General features: G+C 28.6%; 1 protein-coding gene and 1 non-coding gene across 2 annotated transcripts in view; one reads left to right on the forward strand and one right to left on the reverse strand.

Annotated features, from left to right (window-relative positions):
- Positions 1-13,802, reverse strand: part of LOC111635781 (leucine-rich repeat serine/threonine-protein kinase 1-like) — a 90,715-nt gene extending 76,913 nt beyond the window's left edge. The window contains exons 1-4 of the mRNA XM_023380851.1: positions 13,611-13,802; positions 10,401-10,529; positions 2,138-2,252; positions 1,962-2,056 (exon numbers count right to left, since the gene is read on the reverse strand). Of these exons, the coding sequence (XP_023236619.1) occupies positions 1,962-2,056; positions 2,138-2,252; positions 10,401-10,505 (315 nt within the window). The 5' untranslated portion in view covers positions 10,506-10,529; positions 13,611-13,802. The remainder of the gene's footprint in view (positions 1-1,961; positions 2,057-2,137; positions 2,253-10,400; positions 10,530-13,610) is intronic.
- A 2,231-nt stretch (positions 13,803-16,033) lies between these two features.
- Trnaa-cgc lies at positions 16,034-16,106 on the forward strand. The gene has a single exon. It is a non-coding gene; the product is annotated as a tRNA-Ala (tRNA).
- The last annotated feature ends 5,785 nt before the right edge of the window (positions 16,107-21,891 follow it).

A 21,891-nucleotide genomic window follows, 5' to 3' on the forward strand; every position in this document is an offset into this window, starting at 1 on the left:
GCAACTGTAGTGACATCGGATCTCCTCATTCTCCCTCAGATGCGGTTTTGTCGGTCCATGTGCAATCCATTTGCGTACAGTTGTAAAAGAGGAATAAGAAATGTAGACAAAGGATAAAATTGTAACATCTATTGAATCATAAAATTTAATTTAACTGTTAATTTAATAATCTTTCAGTGCAAAAATAAATGAAAGAAATATACAAATACAAATACTTTTAAATACATGAGAGTCTAAATCAGCTTCTTTCTATATTTCTGTACTAATTCAGATCTTTTGGATACTTAACAATCCAAAAGATCTGAATCATCAGAATCATCTATCATATTCAAACTAAACATGTAAAAATACTTTTGTTTTAATAAATACATATAACACATCCTTCGAGAAACACAGAAAATAATAAATTGATCCTGTTCTTAAGAAAATTACATTCATAAAGTTTATTCAATATTAAAGTTTTGATATATAAAACCTATAAAATATGTAGATTAATCCAGCTTCAATAACAATTAATAATATATTATTAAAGTGAAATCATATTTACACTCAAAAAACAGTTTTTTCTATTGTCTTATATGAGTAAGAAGTGGATCCTTTTGGGCTAATCCATTTAATGTCAGTATAACTCTCCATCAGAGAGAGTGCTACTTTTAGCATTGACTATTTTGTTTATCAATTTTTAGAATATATCTCAAAGAAAATTTCTAACTCTTTTTGAACCTTTTTCTTTTTAAATCTAATTTTGAAATTTAATTTGGCCTAGGAGAATCATATAATTGATCAATAGGAGAATGGCAAAAATTTCCCATAAAAAATTATGTGTAATGAAAATTGATTGCAAAGTTTCCACGCAGTAGCAAACTTTTCCTTTGGAAACCTTCTAGATGCAATATGAATGACTAACAGAGTTTGGAATGACATTCCATGAAACACTATTGGAAAATGCTTTATAAAAACCAATTTCAGTCAACAATTTGTTGATATTTCAAATAAATTGATATTTCCATTTGAATCCATTGACTATATTGAAAACTGCTGATTTCATACAATAATGACTAATGAAAAAGTGTAATTTAAAGATTTTATTAATGCTGACAATAACTTAGCTGTCTGTGAACACTTATCTGTAGATGACATCATTGATGAAATAAAGAAACAAGTGATGAAAATAAAGAAAAAAATAAATCCTGTCAAGGACAAATATCCTGCTTTCCCTACATGTAGAGAATCCAGAAATGTTAAAAGCTGTTTTGCTCTTATTTAAAATCTAAGTCATTCATAAAACAAGATGCTTTCAAAGTGATCAATACACTAAAAACATCATATGAAAGAAGCAATTAATCATCCATAACAAACTGGTGTAACAGACTTTTTTCACCAACAGTGTCAATGTTTTGTTATTTTATACATATACACATCTAAATAAGAATAAAATATAATGTATTTAAGTCTACTTATATTGTTTGTATTGTGACATTTACAGTCTCACTAAAACAATGTTAGTTTCCATAACTTGAAATTTCATTAACTCATAAATATCTTTCTGTCTCTTCCACTTTGAGTTATTGAGTCTACTGTATCTTATTGAATATATGTGATTTTTTTTTAATTTAAATGCTGGAATCCACTTAGATAATAACAATATAAAATTCATTTTTTCAAATTCTGAACATTAATAAATTATTCCATTCAAAGTTCTTGTACATATAAAAAATTTACTTCCTAAAAATAATACTGTGGAAATAAATTAAAAATAATTACAAACAAGAACATTGATAGTTCTATAAACATTTTGTATTAAATGCTAAATTTTTATTATTTGCTCAGTTATTTAATTATTTACAACAGTCTTACTTCAAACCAAATGCTTTCTGAGAGAAATTGTTTATTGAACAAACATTTTCAACCTATTATCATAGGCCATCTGCAGGTTTTTACATTCGATAATAAATCATTACCTGAAGATGACCTTTGATAATAAGTTGAAAATGTTCAATAAACAATTTTTCTCGGCAAGCATTAGGTAATAAAATAAGATTGTTGTATCTCTCTGCTGAATGCAATATTTTTGTATTTAATCATTTAGTTATAGCTTAATAAAATTTTCAAGTTAAGAGTATCAAATGATATTAACTGTGATACGTACCACCTGCTTGTAGAAGAATTCTTGTACAAGTTTCATTTGCATTAGTTGCTGCAGCATGTAGGGCTGTTCTTCCCAAAGAATCCATAGCATTAAGATATTGCAACTTTGATAGTCATGAAATAAAAGAATATTTATATATAACAAAGTTTAAAAATATTTTAAAGAATAAATAAACTATAAATAAAAAAATATACAATTATTACATATTTGTCACAAAAATCTTCCAAGTATTCATTAAAGAGATTCATGTACATAAACAAAACTAAACAATGATTACAATGGAAAACATACCTTGATATTCCAGAAAAATAAACAAAAGTCTTCAACCATCAATGGTTATCATCAGATCACATATCTAGGTCATAAAATAGAACAAAATTTCAATAGAACTGCAACTGATTTGGTGAAACAGATCCTGAGAATTACATTTCATTATGATATGCGATCTGATGATGACCATTCAATGATGGTTGAAACATTCATTTAATTAAGTTTATTTTTGTTGAAATTTCACATCTTGATAAATATTAAAAAAAAACTTCCTCTCTGTTTTATATTTAGTATCCAAAATATTATAATATTCCATTTTCTTCATTTTTATTAATTTATTTTTTATGTGAATGCAATAAATTGTTCATTTGATATAGGTAATTTGAAAGCAAAACCATTTATTGTAAATAATTTTGGGAAAAATTTATTTTCTAAAACTGCTTTAATTAATTAAATAAATCTTTATTTAACCAAATTGTTTTTACTTGATATTTGATACTCTAAAAATCTTAAGAAGATAATGTATATATATATCAGCCTTTACTCAAGATCTATTTCAAGATCATTATTATTTTGCTAGTCAACAAATAAGAGAGGGTTATGTGCATGGACATCCACAGAAAATTTTCTATACAGAGGCAAAGCTTGGATACAAATAATTACATCAATAAATTTTTTATTTAATTATTTAATTTTTTGGGATTTTTTTCACAAATAGATTATAGAATACAGCAGGAGTGGCCAACAAGTCGATCGCGATCAACCTGTCATTCGCAAAACCAATTTTAGTCGATCACTTGCGATGTCTTGACTTAATATGTTACACTTGTAAGTTGTAACTGAACACAACGCGTAAATGTAATGCGCAAACGCAACTGTAGTGACATCGGATCTCCTCATTCTCCCTCAGATGCGGTTTTGTCGGTCCATGTGCAATCCATTTGCGTACAGTTGTAAAAGAGGAATAAGAAATGTAGACAAAGGGTCATATAACCAAAAAAAAAGAAGGGACAGAGAGAGTAGGTCAGGATACAGTAGAGAGAAGAAGGGTGAAGTGGTGGTCCCCGAAAGTGACAACGTTGAGTTTCAATTTTTCTTGTTTAAAATGTAAGTACCTTTCCTTCGTGTTTTAAATTAAATTGTGGCTTTTCTTTTCTATCTAAACTTAGTATGTATTTCACACCTCCCTCCCCCTTGCCACTTAGACCAGGGATGGACAACGTTTTTCTGTGTAAGGGCCGCATTTCAAAACTTTTGAACTAAACAAGATAAAAAAGAGGAAAAAATTCCGGTAAATCACAATTATTTATTCATATATAATTATAAAATAGAATAGGTATACTTAATTTAGCTTCTAGAACTGATGTAAATGTAATGTATCAAAAATATTTGATTAAATATTAGTCACTGCTAGTTTTAAGTTAGTTTCGAGGTGAGTCTGTTAGCCAGTTTCTCGTTTTAATTTTTACTAAATTCATTACAGGAAAAACTATTCACACACATAAGTTGTAGAAAATAACATTTGAATTTTTGCTGCATATTTCTTAAGCTAGGAAATTGATATATTTATACACATTTTATGCGACTCGGGCCTCAGAATGTCCATCCCTGACTTAGACTATGCTTACAACAACAAGTCGATCGCAACACATTTTTAAGATAAAAAGTAGATCTTATGTACATAAAAGTTGGCCACCCGTGGAATACAGTATTGCATCAATACAAAGGATAGACAAAGTGTCCCAAGATTGAGGGTACAAGGTGGAGTTACGAGGTTTTTTTCAGAAAAAAAAAGGACAATTTTCCACAATAAACCAAACATTTTATTACATTGTATAGAACATTGTTTAAATTTACATTAATTTACATGCTATTTACTCTTGATATTTCTCTTGTGATTTAGCTGCTTTTAACAATTTTTCCTGTTTTGCAAATTGGTAAAATTGCTTACAAGTGAAAAGGAAAGTGTGTAAAATTTGTAGTTCTGATTTAATCAGCTCTGAATAGCACTTGTTTCTTCAGTAATGAAGAATAAATTGACAGATGTTAGACTAAACTATCAAAGCCATCTATACGATGTCATTGTAATTACAATATTCTGTGAGTTTTAAAAAAAATGCTTTGATGTGTATGAATGCAAAAAAAAAAAAAGAAATTGTCTTAAAGGCAAAAGAAAAGTTTAAACAGCATGATGTTTGAATTGCCAATTTTGATCAAACTCAGTGAGGTTATAGTGAATCCTCAATGACTGACATGTGCCAAGCAGTAATGCTCAATACTCAAAAGTGAGAAAATTAAGGTTAAAAATTACCTTTAGAATTTTTGCCATTTGTAGAATGGCTGGTGGTTTGGTGGGGGCACTAGTTTCATAATCATGAGGTTGGTGTTTTGAATCTCATTGGTTTCAATGTAATTGTTTTTATATAAAACTATAATTTTCATTTATTCTTAATATTTTTAAATTTATTATATTTATTTAAAAATTATTTTCAACTATTCATGTACTGTACATATACATATTGAATATATACAAATATTCATGGAATTCATACTAACATTTATTTATAATTTATTTGGGAAGAGGATGAGATATAAACTAAATTATCATTATCCAAAGCCAATTTTGTTAATCAAAAAGACATTTTTATTAACATTATTCAATCTGTTTGCTTTCCAGGAGCACAATTTTGCAGATGATAATTGTCATAGAAGCATGTGAAACAATAAACATTTCTGCAGCATGTGCATTGAATAAATGCAGATTTTTACAATAAGAAGATTTACACATGCACTGGAAAAACAAACTTAATTAATGTTTAAAAACACTTCTCCATCATCAACTAATTTGGATGAAAATCATTCATACTGTATTACATTTGAAAATATCAGAGCACTTAATGTTTTTTCCTGTCACCTTTGCAAGTTCTGAAATTGATGAAGAACCCTCAGTCTTGATTTTGTAATATTGTCATGCGGTGATTCTTCTGCAGAGTACATTTCTATGCTATTGATGTTAGTATGAGATATCAAAGTCATCCTTTGTTCTTTAGCAAACAAAGATGTAATTATAAACACATTTAGGTCAAACAATGACTTTGTTGCCGGAGTATGTACTGTACATGAGTATACAGAAATGTTTTGTTTTTAAATAAATATTGTTAGGTAGCATTTCTTAATTGCTTTTGACATTGCCTTGTTATTTGAAACATATGGATTTTATTGTTTTATTACCCTGTTTATTGTGCATTTGTAGTTTTCTAAAAATAAACAAGCAAATATTTATTGGCATTGTCACAATGCCTGGCTGTAATGGTAATTTTTAATCATATTTTTAATTCATTTAATTTAAAATATACGCTCTCCACCTCAAATTAATACTGTAGTGTCTTGGCTTTGTACACCATATTTTTCCTTTAACAATAGAGTTGTGCCAGTCATCTATTAACAGCTTTCAGGGGAAGTTTTAAATTGAAATAACATGACTTCCAGTTTGCATCAGAAGTTCATATATAGTTAATCCAGGCTTCTTCTCCTAAGGTTTCCATATCTGGTCTAGGATTTCATCTATCTAACTTCATTCTCAAGCTTAAAGAAAGACAGATGGATTGATAACAGTGGAAATTTATAGGTCTACAATTTTTTCAAATTGCAATAAAATTCTATTTTAGACAAACCAATGGATTATTGCCCACAGGAAAAAATTCCTTATCTTAATGCAATTTAAAATTTATTATTTTCAATTTTTTTTAATTACTGTGCAAAAAAATTAGAGATTTTAAAATGTTTAAAAGCTCTTATTAATGAATTGTTCAAGTGTACTAGTATGGGATAATAAACACTAGTTTTCGGACAGTTTTTTGATTTTTCAATAAATAAAAGTTAAATTTCAATCTCTATTCTCTTAAAGCATGAAGCTGTTCATTGAAATGAAAAAGATTAGAAACCAGTTTATTTTGCAGTTGTGACAAAGGTAGCCAGATTAGACAAAAAATTCCAAAATTGGGTTACTTTTCATAAACTTGAACTTTTTTTTTTATCATTTTGATAAACTTTTTATTTTATCTTACTCTTTTTAACATCATGTTATTTTTCAGCCAATTTTTTACTAAAAAATTTGTAATTTTTCTGAAGAATTAACTGGCATTTACTGTACATTACTTAAGTGTTCATCACAGTCTACATTTTTGTTTAGTTCTCATACAAAAATAATTGTAAAGTTCAGCAAAGTTTGTCTTCAGAAAAGAAACAAAATTAGAAATTTTTGATAAGGTGATGACAAGTTTAAAAAAGCAGAAATGGCAATAAAATATAGGATAGCAAAAAATACATTATCAACAATTAAACAACAAAAAAATTACTTGTGTGAGTAGTTAATTTGAGCATACTTGAAAATAAGGATACAAATAGGATTTTTGTACAAAATAGGATTTTACAAAATGGGATACAAATAGGATTTTTATCCATTATAAAATTAATGTTATTTTTACTAATAGAAAATAAAATCTTTAAGACTGCCATTTTATTAATAAATAAACATTCTACATAATTCATTTCTTCAAGAAACAAAAGGCTAAAGAGGCTCACTAGGAGACAAAAAGGACCCAGTGTACCCTGGTCCTGCACAGTACAAGCTCTCAACAGCCTTAAACATTTATACAGGTTTTTGAATAATAATATAAATTCTGGTAAAGAAAAAATATATACTTTTTCTAATCTTTATTATAATTTATTTATGCAACTTATATTATTAACAATATTTAACAATTACTTTAAGATTTATTTTAATTAAACTATTATGATTTATATTAATTTATTCTATAATGCAATTGTTTAGTTTCATAAAAAAAATTATACATTTAAAAATAAATATAATTTTTAATTATAAATAGTTATAAAGCCTTCATTTATAATTAAAAAATAAATTTTGAAGCTTCCAAGTTTTCAGGAACAGATTGCAAATCTAAATATTTATATTATCAAAACATACTGGAAAAATAGTTCAAACTATTGTATTAGTTTTTCTATTAAATTTTATAAAATTAAAATTTGATTATATTAAATTTTACTTCAATTTTAAGTCTATTTAAAAGAAACTTATTCAATTTTCAATATAAAGTATGAAAAGTCATTATCTGATAAAACTTATTGGTTTTTCAGACTACTTAAACTATTGATGATATAAATATAAATGAACAATTACAAAGATTTTCATTTAAATTATAAATTGATCAATTACAAAACATTACAAATTAGCAATTACAAAAATTGCTAAGTTATTTTATTTATTGTAAAATAACTGAGAAAGTTTAGTTACATCAGTAAAGAAAAATAATGAAGAAATGGAAAAATTGATTTTTCTGATTTAATTTGAAAGCTATAACTATTAGATTATTTAATAAACTCTGTTATGTAATAAGACTTTTTTTTAATAAAAGCATTTTGTCTGCAAGAAAACAGATGGATGTATTCCCAATAACACAGCCTATAATTTTTATTCAAATGTCTTATCTTAATCTAAATTTTTAATTAAATTTATTGTAGTAAACAGATTGAATCTCATAAAAGTATTTAAAATATTTGGTATGAAATGTCAATTAACAAACTGAATAAAATAATTTCATTTAATCATTTACAATCAATCATTTTTGATAAATTAAAAATCAAAACTATAGATTAATAAGAAAAATTTTATCCAAAGTAATTTTGCAACCATAAATTAAATTAAATTTTTTCTTATAAAATTTCTAAAAAGTATATTATTTTATGTATGAAAATATTTTAAAAATTTCAAAAATTTAAATAATTTCAATACAAACAGTTATACATAACTAAGTGAAGAGAACTTGTGGCCATTATTTTAATGAAGCTTTTTTATATAAATTTATAATTAATTACTTATATAGTTTATACTGTATTATAATTTAAAAAAAATTAATCCAAAATCCCATTTACTGTATTGATTTTATAAATAAAATAATATACCAATTTATAAATAACATTATTATTAAAAAATCACCTCAATAAAAAGATTTTATTTACTTTAGAACATTAATTGTAAAAAAAATTAAATATATTTAAATTAATAAAACACTTTTTAAGTTTAACATTTCCATAAATAATTTTTTAAAATAATATTATATAATGGTATAAAAAATTTGTTTGGACAATGTAAAAAAAAAAAATAAGCTAGTAAAGGTATTCTTTTAATGAAAAAATTATAAAGAACTATCTGATAAACATAAATCATTCAAAATATCAAAAATAGTGCAATATAATTCAGTTCAAGATTTAAGACAAAATTCAAATAATCTTCCAAAACCTGAACTATATAAACTGTACAACTATCTTATTGATGTACTCAAAAGTTCGGAGATAAACACTGCAAAAATTGAATTTTTTGCTTTATCATCTAATAAGGTAATTTTAATAACTTGAGTAAATTTATTTGCTGATAACAATTATTGTTACTGATTCTAAAATCTTTGTAAATAATTGTTTTATAATCTGTCCTGCATCAGCAACTGGGTAACAACTCTTGTTGCTAATAAATTTGTTTAAGAATGAGTGAATATATTCTTTTAATAATATAGAGAAAATAATTATAAAATTACATCTTTTATTTCCAAGAGAATATATAANTTAAAGAATTCTCTTTTTGTAACTGGAGAAAAGTTAACGACTTCTAAACATTACCGAAAATGTAGCCTCTTCCGAAGAGAACGAACACTACGGCCATTATGCTTATACGAGAGAAACTGCCGCCATTCTCGCGAGGTGGAGCCACCTCGATGGCAATAAACAACAATAGTTAACTCACTGAATTATTTCAATGCTTTGCAAAGGATAGTTCACCGACCTTGAAATTTCATTAAATATATTCACAAATTATAAATTTATTAATAAGTTAATCATATTTTATAAGGTATATGAAAACATAACCTTGAAATGTAACTTATGACAAGTGAGCGTGAAAATTACTACTAGTCTATAGAAATAACTATAACTTCCTTTTTTCCTCCATTTAATAACTTCCCTATCTTGTTGTTCAATGCATTTATCCTTCTTTTTACCTTATCACGTCAAGGATCAGCGGTACAACAGTTTGAAAATCTAGTGTTATTGACCTCAATAGAAACATTTTTCCACATATTAATGATTTTTCTTTTATACTATAATCTATTTTTAAAAACAGCTCATTTAATAAAAGATTTTATTTGATTTGTATAAGCTTAAAAGATTCTGAACTTTTTATTTTATTATTAATTCAACTTTAACTTATATAAAAATTTTATTTCTTATCATTTCTGTAATTTTATTATTATTCATAGATAATCAAATGTTATAGCCAGATTCTTATCAGGCCTCACAGTAGCCCAATAAGAATCTGGATGTAACGTCTGATTAGTAATATTTATCAGGGTGATTGTATATCAAATTATTATTCATAGCAATACAATCAATTATTAACAATACAATCAATATTATTAGCAGCAATACAATCAATACAAAATATTTTATATTTTTAATACATTCAAAATATAAAATATGGTATATAAAATTGTCTAATGATAAAAATTAAAAAAAAAGTTTATTTCAAATAAAAATCACTGAAGAATAAGTCTAGACAAAAATGTTAAATACAGTATATAAATAAATTTAATTAAGTTTCAATCAATAAAATAAAATATCTGTTGTTATGCACTTCACATGTGAATTAGGCATTAGGAGAATCTCCGAATTTCATTTTAATCAAATTTAGTTTATTTTCAATATAATTTATCTTTATTTAAACTGGCAAATAGCCAAAGTTAGATATTTTACAGATGTTTTACAATCTGTTTTGAGTATTCATTCCACTGATTATGACACCACTATTAATATATTATCATTATATTTATTTATTTATATTTAAAATGAAACATATTAATAAAAATTGTATAATTAATTAAAAAGCAATTAATCAAAATAAATGAATAATTACCTGTTCACCATGTAAAAGATCTTCCAATAATTCTGCATTTCCCCATAAAGCTGCCTGATGGAGCAAAAGACCAGAAAATTCTTCTTCGTTATCATCTTCAGCCATAATTAAGTTTTATTATTCAAATACCTATTATTGAAAAAAATATTACAATTTAATACAAATATTAAAAGTGATAAACTTTATAATACAACTATACATTTCAAGTTATGTAATTTTACACATGAAAAGCAAAACTGAAAAAAAAAAAAAGTTAATAATTTTTAAAATTTTTTATTAAAAAAATGTTTTCTCACGCAATAAACAACAATAGTAAACTCACTGAATTATTTCAATGCTTTGCAAAGGATAGTTCACCGACCTTGAAATTTCATTAAATATATTCACAAATTATAAATTTATTAATAAGTTAATCATATTTTATAAGGTATATGAAAACATAACCTTGAAATGTAACTTATGACAAGTGAGCGTGAAAATTACTACTAGTCTATAGAAATAACTATAACTTCCTTTTTTCCTCCATTTAATAACTTCCCTATCTTGTTGTTCAATGCATTTATCCTTCTTTTTACCTTATCACGTCAAGGATCAGCGGTACAACAGTTTGAAAATCTAGTGTTATTGACCTCAATAGAAACATTTTTCCACATATTAATGATTTTTCTTTTATACTATAATCTATTTTTAAAAACAGCTCATTTAATAAAAGATTTTATTTGATTTGTATAAGCTTAAAAGATTCTGAACTTTTTATTTTATTATTAATTCAACTTTAACTTAAAAAATTAACTAGTAAATTAATTCTGAAAATTTCAACACAATATTTTTTGATTTATTTTTTAGTTTTTTAACCAGTTCAGTTATATTTCTATAAATATTTAACAAGTATAAAAATAATAATCTTGTCTGAAAAAAATCTTAAAGATTTTGATGCTTATAAAACATTTAAAAATTCAATACTGTATTATTTTTACATGTGAAAATTTAGTTCTTTAAATATTTATAAAACAAAAAAAATGAATTTTTGCATTTTTATTCCTATAAAATATTAAATTAAAACTACATAATTTATATGTTATTATTAGAAGTCAATGATAGAAAAGGAATATATTTATAAAATTCTACATTTAATATCACACAAAATTCGAAAAAAAAAATCTAATTTTATATTATTTGATACTAATATTTTTAATTAATAATTCATTTTTTTTTGTTGTTGTTAAACTGATAAACTTCATAACATAAAGCACATAATGAAAACGACATCGATACTTATTGTAAAATTCAAACACCGGAAACCAATTATAGGAGAACAATAGCTATTAGTTTTCCACTTTTGCCGATTAATATAACAACTTCTTTGTTAGAAAAATCAAATATAATTACTTAAAAAAACAAAAATATTTAACCAAAATGAAAAGCGATCAGTCGGTTATTCGAAAGAGAAGTCATAAATGCGATAATCGCAATTATCGGTCACGAAACCACTTTTATTATCGCACGAATAAAAACGTTAAAATGTCACGATTTCGCTCCATATTTAATCGAAACAATTCCTATTAAGGAGAAATTCTAAGAAACATCACTTTTTAAATCCTACGCTTAAAAATCAAAGAAAATAACATCCATCCACGCTTTAATCCAAACCAATCACATTCGACTTGATAGAATTTTCTATAACTTATTTACGAATATGTCGCGAATATTATTAAGTCAAATGTTAATATTTTATTTATCAGAAAAAAGTCGATAAGCAAGTAGACTTAAAAATATATATATATATATATATACTGTATATTTTAAACATAATAATTCTAAAATAAACCTTGCATACTCAATCAGCAACAAATAGCAATTTAATAAATTATTAAATAAACTAATAGGAAGATTTTATGAGTTTTTAATTAATTAATAATTATTTTAAAAAAAATTAGGACATTTTATCTATCGTAATTTTAATACGACAATTTATGATAATTGCATTACATATTTAAGATAATANTGCAGATAACGAATATGATCACATCGTTATCGGAAAAAAGTACCGATATCGCACAGTATGGCTGCTTATTAGGCCATAACATAAAGCACATAATGAAAACGACATCGATACTTATTGTAAAATTCAAACACCGGAAACCAATTATAGGAGAACAATAGCTATTAGTTTTCCACTTTTGACGATTAATATAACAACTTCTTTGTTAGAAAAATCAAATATAATTACTTAAAAAAAAACAAAAATATTTAACCAAAATGAAAAGCGATCAGTCGGTTATTCGAAAGAGAAATCGTAAATGCGATAATCGCAATTATCGGTCACGAAACCACTTTTATTATCGCACGAATAAAAACGTTAAAATGTCACGATTTCGCTCCATATTTAATCGAAACAATTCCTATTAAGGAGAAATTCTAAGAAACATCACTTTTTAAATCCTACGCTTAAAAATCAAAGAAAATAACATCCATCCACGCTTTAATCCAAACCAATCACATTCGACTTGATAGAATTTTCTATAACTTATTTACGAATATGTCGCGAATATTATTAAGTCAAATGTTAATATTTTATTTATCAGAAAAAAGTCGATAAGCAAGTAGACTTAAAAATATATATATATATATATATACTGTATATTTTAAACATAATAATTCTAAAATAAACCTTGCATACTCAATCAGCAACAAATAGCAATTTAATAAATTATTAAATAAACTAATAGGAAGATTTTATGAGTTTTTAATTAATTAATAATTATTTTAAAAAAAATTAGGACATTTTATCTATCGTAATTTTAATACGACAATTTATGATAATTGCATTACATATTTAAGATAATAATTCATTTATATGATTTCTCTATAATATACTAAATGCTAAATCTTCGAGAATTTTAAATGATGTAATTGAAGATTTACCAGATTTTCGCGGGAGAAATTGATGAAATTAATACACGTTTTTTTTTATACGTATTGCAACAATTAATAATGCACATGATCTATTTTTGTGACTATGCAAAATAATATTTTGTTACTTCATTGTGATTTTATTATACGACGAAGTCACATTTAATTAATATTTTTCTTGAAATTTAACAATTCCTATATTTTTGTTTACATTCCTCATTGCAGAGTACTAATAAGTACTACGATCGAGTTTTCATTCATTTCATTCATTAGGCTAATGATAAAATTAACACTTACGGTTTAATAGCGAGTATTGTGTCGTTGACTTTTTGTTTCAATTTAAAGAATTCTCTTTTTGTAACTGGAGAAAAGTTAACGACTTCTAAACATTACCGAAAATGTAGCCTCTTCCGAAGAGAACGAACACTACGGCCATTATGCTTATACGAGAGAAACTGCCGCCATTCTCGCGAGGTGGAGCCACCTCGATGGTAAATATTACATTTAACTACAATCGCTCTCTCATTGGAGTATTTTCTCACGTGATTCTCTTTCCACGCTCGTATTGAGTGATTTAAATCGACAATTTATCCTCCTATCGATTGATCTTTATTATATTTTTGTCGGCCAATTGGATTAACATTATCTAAGCATGGGATAATGCGTCACGACAATGTTATTAACGTCGTGTTCGTATATTTTTTTTTACAGTACAGTATAAAACAATATTTAATATACTGTACTTTATAAAATACGATTCTTATTCGTGTTAATAGTAGAATTTTATCTTAACAATGTTTTTATTAATAAAAAATAATCTGAAATTCGCTGTTTGTGTGACTAAAATATAATAATCGAAAATAAAGTGTACATCTTAGATTGTACTGATATGGGATAATACAATACAATACACGGGCGTTATGCCAAGGAGGCGCCTCCCAAGAGGACTTTCTGTAGGAAATTGGCCCCTGTTCAGGTCTTACCGGGATTATTAAAGATAAGGTTGTTTGACTCGTAGAAAGTAGTTCTTGCAGAGCTCACAGTTGGCTAAGATAGCAGTCGACATACATTTTTTCCCATTAAAACTGTTTCCGCTCTGAAAGCACTAAGAGGGTCTTTTTAGCAGTCCTATTTTGATTTTGGCTAGGCCACAATGGTACCTGAGTGATGAAGGACGGGACACATCCCGATAGATAAATTAAACTTATATCAAGCGGTTTTTGTACTATACTTAGCAAAGATTTCATTTTGCGGTTATGTAATACCTCGATAAATAAACAAACCACAAAATGAAATTTTTGTTAAGCGTAATACAAAACAGCTCGATATTTAGACAATGTAATATAACAGTAAACTTCACAAAATAAAAAATTATATGTAGGCGTTAAAATTTAGCCGAAGTAAAACAGTGTTTAATTGACATAATATTTCAATGTGTAAGTAATATAGAAATAAAAAGCGGCTCGGCAAACAAACAATAGGCGAAAAAATTTTTGCGAAACACCTGCCTTTGTAAGATTTACAATAGTCACAGTTTCGAACGCAAGGAATTTTTACATTATCAGATCCAGTTCGGTTTGTTTCGTCATTGCGCGTGATAAAATAAATGAGACGAGGTTGTAGTAGAACTGAATTTATTGTCTTCCTCGCGTATATTGGTACATGTCTCACTGGGTGAGTTCGGACTCGTTCTAGGAAGTGATGACACATAACACCCGGGGTTCGTTATTTGTTTTCACAACGGTTAAGATGGTAGCGTTCGCCACACGCGAATGACAAAGTTGATATGCAAGCAGTTTTACATGTGTTCAGACGGAAATCACTTCGTTAAATATTACTGAGATTTAAAGATGTCTTTCCAGCTGATTTGTCGAAATCGTGCAGTTCCAAAAAGTGCATTTATGAAATACTGGTACAAAGTGTTGAAATCTCCCCACTTAGCGATCGCCTGGTAGTTTCCGATAAAACTGAGTTTTTATTAGCGGCAGAATCTACACGTAGTTAGGAGAATGATCCCGGTCAAGTATCAGCCCATTTATCTTATATACGTATATTGAATTAACATGGTTGTTTAAAATTAAAAAAAAAAACAAACAAATATCTACGCCCTTGGTGTTTATAACGTTAGATATTTTATAAGGAATAACCTTCCTTTTTGCGGCGAAAAGTAAAACTTACCGAAAAGGTTGCAGATAACGAATATGATCACATCGTTATCGGAAAAAAGTACCGATATCGCACAGTATGGCTGCTTATTAGGCCTAATATTTGGACTTGGTCAAGTATAGGTCCATTTAAATTGTGAAACTTTTTATATAAATTGTATAAAATATTCTAATTAAAAATGTTTCTATAAATTTAAGTTTCTATAAATTTTATAAAAAATAATCGTGCATCATGTATAATTTCCAATTTTAAAGTATATATTTTTGAAATAAACATATAAACCTTAAACAGTTATAGGATTTTAAAATAATTTAAAAATTCTTTCGCCTATTGTTCGTTTTCCGAGCCGCTTTTTGTTAAATATATTAACTTTAACTAAAATGTTACGATAAATTGAAGCATAAACTATCAAAAGTAATTTTGATTCAACTGTAGACGCCGAATTTTATTGCGCCGACAATTTTCGATTCTCGTTTTAAAAGTATTCGTTTATTTTAAATGTTAGTGCCTCGGTGAATTCGAATATGGAAGAAATTTCACGTGGCTAGGATAGCGGGGATGTAGCTCAATCGGTAGAGCGCTCGCTTCGCATGCGAGAGGTACCGAGATCGATGCTCGGCATCTCCATTTGCTGCTGTTATTTTTACAAACGTCTGCAAGGAATAAATTTTTGGCTCCTCAAAAAGTAATTCGTTTTTCCGTTCCACACTTGTAAATGACGCTAACGACGAGTACCGCGACCGGTATGTATGTATCGGTCTGCGCTTCATTCTATTACAATTAATTATTCGTACAAGAGTCAATTTGCAAATAATAAGCACCGTACACGGCTATCTACGGTGCTTATTATTTGCAAATTGACTCTTGCGAATTTTATAAACATCCGACGTGTCGTCGTAAACTGCAGTGAAAGTGTTCAGGAAGAACGCTAGAACGGTTAACAAAACGTTTCTCGTTGACGCATTCAATTGATTGCAAAATGCGCTTAGCCTACTTTTAGTACCAGTAATTTTCTACATTCATTTCTGCGTTGCAAACGCCCAATAGAGTAGGCTAAACTGTTTATAGGATATTTCAGCCACTTAGTTGTCGGGGATGTAGTTCAGATGGTAGAGCGCTTGCTTACTATGTGAGAGGTACCGAGATCGATACAGGTTTTAAATCTGATTTCTAAAATCGTCCGCCCATTCTCATTATATCCGGTTTGAATTCGATCACATCATTTGAATAAACGATGTGATCGAATTCTCGAAGTACTTTTCAGATTTTTGCTAAAGTTATCAAATAATTCTCTGGAATTTAAACAAAAATTTACTCTGTCATATATCTGGCTCAAAAAAATTCCCTTTCGCAACTTTTCGGTTCGCCAAAATGTGTGTCCGAAATTCATATCGTTTCGGAAGCAGGCTGCAAGTAGGCTACACCGTAAATATAAAGTCGGTAGCAAAGATATACGTGAGTACCACGTTTCCAGGTATAACGAAGGCGGAGGAAAATTTACAATACGATGACTACGCCGAGTATCGATCTCGGTACCTCTCACATGCAAAGCGAACGCGTTAGCATTTGAACTACGCCCCCGACGTTCATAACGCTTTTGCAGCTCGTTTGCATTCTTTCATCATCTGCTGCCAAGTAACGTTTTCACGGCTGCAATCGATTATCTTTGTGTTTTCAGTTGAGCAATGCGGTCTTGGTGTGAAACTTGGAAATTTTCGAATTGTGGTTGCGTTCGAGAAAACGTTCGGCACCATTGTCGTGACGGCAGTGAAATCTGACAAATGGTAACGAGGGAAGATAAATGAAAGTGTATTTGGAATGAGAATATTGTCGACAACGTACGGATCCGGACTTGTTCGAAAAGTCAACATCTACTGCTTTCTGATGTCTGCTTTCAAGAGCAGTGGGTAAGCATCGGACTCACAGGTTTTCGCGCTACTTACTGTTTACAACTGCCGCGCGTCGATGTTTTCGTTTATTTTCTACGACACCAGCCAGTTTCGTGCATGGATATGTTTAGATCGTACATAAAAAATCGAGCAAATGGGCATCTCTACAGATTTGCCGATAACCTCAACCGTAAAAATATTGACTGCGAAAAATTTTCCTAATAAATTGGTCATTGCGTTTTTTTAAACTTCAATGGACGTCCGTTTTATTTCATCAAATTTTCTACAGTTTATGCATTTTATTATTCATAAAGTGATAAAGGTTTTGAGGAGGGGTTGAGTTTCGTTTGACGTCCGAAGAGGGGAAGGAGTTACGGAAACTTGAACAAACTGGGACAATGAGGGTAGGGGGAGTAAAAATTTCAAAACAAAAATAACAAAACGAGGAGCAAAGACAACAGCAGAGCGAGAGAATGAAGAGGTATTGGAAAGAAAGAAAGAAGAACAAAGGGAAGGGAAGAGGGAAAAGCAAGTCATAATTAGTTGTTTGTACGTGGTCCAAAGATGGCCGGAATCGACACAAGAAGAAGAAGAAGAAAACGAGGAAGTAATTTATAAACAGAGTCAAAATTAAAATAAAATAAAAAAGCATTTCAGATATCCGGTCATCAAGTCGATCATATGTAATTAATAAGGATAGTTGGCAACAACGAATAAATAAAGGTAGTTGGCAACACTGATTTTACGGTAACCATTTTGTTTATCGATGTTTTGAGTGATAAACATGGAGACTTTATTAGAACAGCAGCGAAGATATCACGAAGAGAGAGAGCGTTTGGTCGACGCTATGGTGAAAGAAATGTTACACAGAAAAAGCACAGTAAGTTCTGCGAACTTCCATTAGTGCATTGATTTGATATTAAGTAAAGAAGAATTGGTTATATATATATATTTTATATCTAAGTAAAATTAGGGTGTAGCTTTAAAAAAAACTTGAAAATTACTGCAAATATTATTACTGTTCTTTAAAAAGAGGAAAATGAGTAAAAGTAAATAGATTTCCAACAAATATTATCTATTTTATTCAAAACAATTGTATTGCCAATGAATGGCTGCATTCAGTAGACTCAACAGTTCTGAAGCTGTTGAGTATTTTTCTGTCGAGCGCCCTCTACGGTAGCGCTCTTTCGGAATGAGTTTGGTGTTTTGATGTCCATTTGGCTGCGTCTTTTGTTTATGCTACCTATCACTACCCGAAACTGACCGATGAGGTTTTTGGTTCCAACGCATACGTTACTTGTCGTTTAGGAGATTCAGGTTGCTACATAACAGCTACCGATTTTCTCGGTTACAACTGTTGAGTCTGCTGAACGCAGCCAATGGCTGCAGTTGGCATGCTCGGCAGTTGTAACTATTCAAAGGTGTTTTGGCTGATAAGTGTATCAGTGTGGATTTGCTGAATGATGAGTGATGTATGCTTTGGAACAGGAAGTTAATATCAAAAAATTATATTTTTGAAAATTTATATTAGAATATCTGTTTTCGGTTGTTCACAAATGCTTAATGCTGTAATGAATACCTTTATATTGATGTATAATGTCTTTATTCTGGGTGCAACTGATGTTCAGTTGCAGTTAGTGAAAGGAAATGTAAATGAAATAAACTACTAAATATGACATCAAAACACCGAACATGTTCTGAAAGTTCTGTAGAAACTAGTATTCAGCAGAAAAATATTTGACTACTCTAAAACTGTTGAGTCTGCTGAATATGACCAATGATGTGGAGATAAACATTCACTGATATAACTACAAATAGAATTAAATATCTTAAGAATGAAAAAGTGAATATTTTATGTGAAAAAAATCTGATGTAAACTGAAGATGACCTGTTAAATAAGTTGAAAAGTTTTGTTCAAATATGGAAAAAAATCTGTCCAAAGTGGAACCTGTCTAAATGGAAAAAAATTTTAAACAGAACAATTTCAATTTTCTATATTATATTTTATTATAAGCTGGAAATCTGTCCAATGTGGGAACAAGAGGTTTTTGATGTGAAGAATGTAATTTAATCTGAAAACAGCAGAAAATTGTGATCCTACTTATAGACAATGTCATAAGTATAATGAATACTTTATAGTATGAAAATTATTCTGAGAATGAATTTTAACCTTTTCAGAAAAACAAAGATTATGTGATGAGATCTCTGTTAATATTAGTCTTTGCTGGAGTTAACCAAGAATTGAGAACTTTCAATAATCTAATGAATTTCTGAGAACAAGCAACATATTTATCAAAAACAATCAGAATAAGGTAACCAATTTGCCTTAAATGGAGTAATTAGTAGCTAACTAGTACCAAGTATTCAAAGAGAAGTTGATAAACATCATTAATAATTACAAGAATTGAAGTTAATGATTAATTAGATTATTAAAATTCTTTGAGANTGAGGTAAGAGGTGTAATAAATAATAGATATTTGTATTTACAGGCAACAGATGGCGACTCCTGAAGGCTGCAGGCGGGAGACTCGGGCCGCCGGCCGCGTGCCAGGGGGAGACGCGCGCTGGGGGCTAAGGAAGGGGGAGTTGACGATTTTTTTTTCAACACTGAGATGGGGAAAACCGAAAAAAAAAATTTCGGCCACGTGACGCCGTCCCTTTTGGGCTCGGAGTCACGTGACCGGATGTGACGTAGGCGCATCTTTGGAGGGCTATATCTCGCTTAGGGTCGCCCGTATGGGCATGGTCCTTTTGACTTTTCTGCTCGCACAGGGGGGCTCTACAATTTGGGGGGGACGAAATTTTGCTACATTTGTCCTAGAATCTTGCCAAATTAGGGTGTAGCTTAAAAAAAAAACTTGAAAATTACTGCAAATATTATTACTGTTCTTTAAAAAGAGAAAAATGAGTAAAAGTAAATAGATTTCCAACAAATATTGTCTATTTTATTCAAAACAATTGTATTGCCAATGAATGGCTGCATTCAGTAGACTCAACAGTTCTGGAGCTGTTGAGTATTTTTCTGTCGAGCGCCCTCTACGGTAGCGCTCTTTCGGAATGTGTTTGGTGTTTTGATGTCCATTTGGCTGCGTCTTTTGTTTATGCTACCTATCACTACCCGAAACTGACCGATCAGGCTTTTTGTTCCAACGCATACATTACTTGTCATTTAGGAGATTCAGGTTGCTACATAACAGCTACCGATTTGCTCGGTTACAACTGTTCAAAGACTGCGTTGTAACTATTCAAAGGTGTTTTGGCTAGTAAGTGTATCAATGTGGATTTGCTGAATGATGAGTGATGTATGCTTTGAAACAGGAAGTTAATATCAAAAAATTATATTTTTGAAAATTTATATTAGAATACCTGTTTTTGGTTGTTCACGAATGCTTAATGCTGTAATGAATACCTTTATATTGATGTATAATGTCTTTATTCTGGGTGCAACTGATGTTCAGTTGCAGTTAGTGAAAGGAAATGTAAATGAAATAAACTAGTAAATATGACACCAAAACACCAAACATGTTCTGAAATAGTTCTGTAGAAACTAGTATTCAGCAGAAAAATATTTGACTACTCTGAAACTGTGAGTCTGCTGAATACGACCAATGACATGGAGATAAACATTTACTGATATAACTACAAATAGAATTAAATATCTTAAGAATGAAAAAGTGAATATTTTATGTGAAAAAAATCTGATGTAAACTGAAGATGACCTGTTAAATAAGTTGAAAAGTTTTGTTCAAATACGGAAAAAAATCTGTCCAAAATTGAACCTGTCTAAATGGAAAAAAATTTTAAACAGAACAATTTCAGTTTTCTATATTATATTTTATTATAAGCTGGAAATTGTCCAATGTGGGAACAAGAGGTTTTTGATGTAAAGAATGTAATTTAATCTGAAAACAGCAGAAAATTGTGATCCTACTTATAGACAATGTCATAAGTATAATGAATACTTTATAGTATGAAAATTATTCTGAGAATGAATTTTAACCTTTTCAGAAAAACAAAGATTATGTGATGAGATCTCTGTTAATATTAGTCTTTGCTGGAGTTAACCAAGAATTGAGAACTTTCAATAATCTAATGAATTTCTGAGAACAAGCAACATATTTATCAAAAACAATCAGAATAAGGTAACCAATTTGCCTTAAATGGAGTAATTAGTAGCTAACTAGTACCAAGTATTCAAAGAGAAGTTGATAAACATCATTAATAATTACAAGGATTGAAGTTAATGNTTATTTTAAAAAAAATTAGGACATTTTATCTATCGTAATTTTAATACGACAATTTATGATAATTGCATTACATATTTAAGATAATAATTCATTTATATGATTTCTCTATAATATACTAAATGCTAAATCTTCGAGAATTTTAAATGATGTAATTGAAGATTTACCAGATTTTCGCGGGAGAAATTGATGAAATTAATACACGTTTTTTTTTATACGTATTGCAACAATTAATAATGCACATGATCTATTTTTGTGACTATGCAAAATAATATTTTG

The sequence above is a fragment of the Centruroides sculpturatus genome, unplaced genomic scaffold (assembly GCF_000671375.1).
Source record: "Centruroides sculpturatus isolate CEXI.00-Female unplaced genomic scaffold, Cexi_2.0 scaffold1007, whole genome shotgun sequence".
NCBI lineage: Eukaryota > Metazoa > Arthropoda > Arachnida > Scorpiones > Buthidae > Centruroides > Centruroides sculpturatus.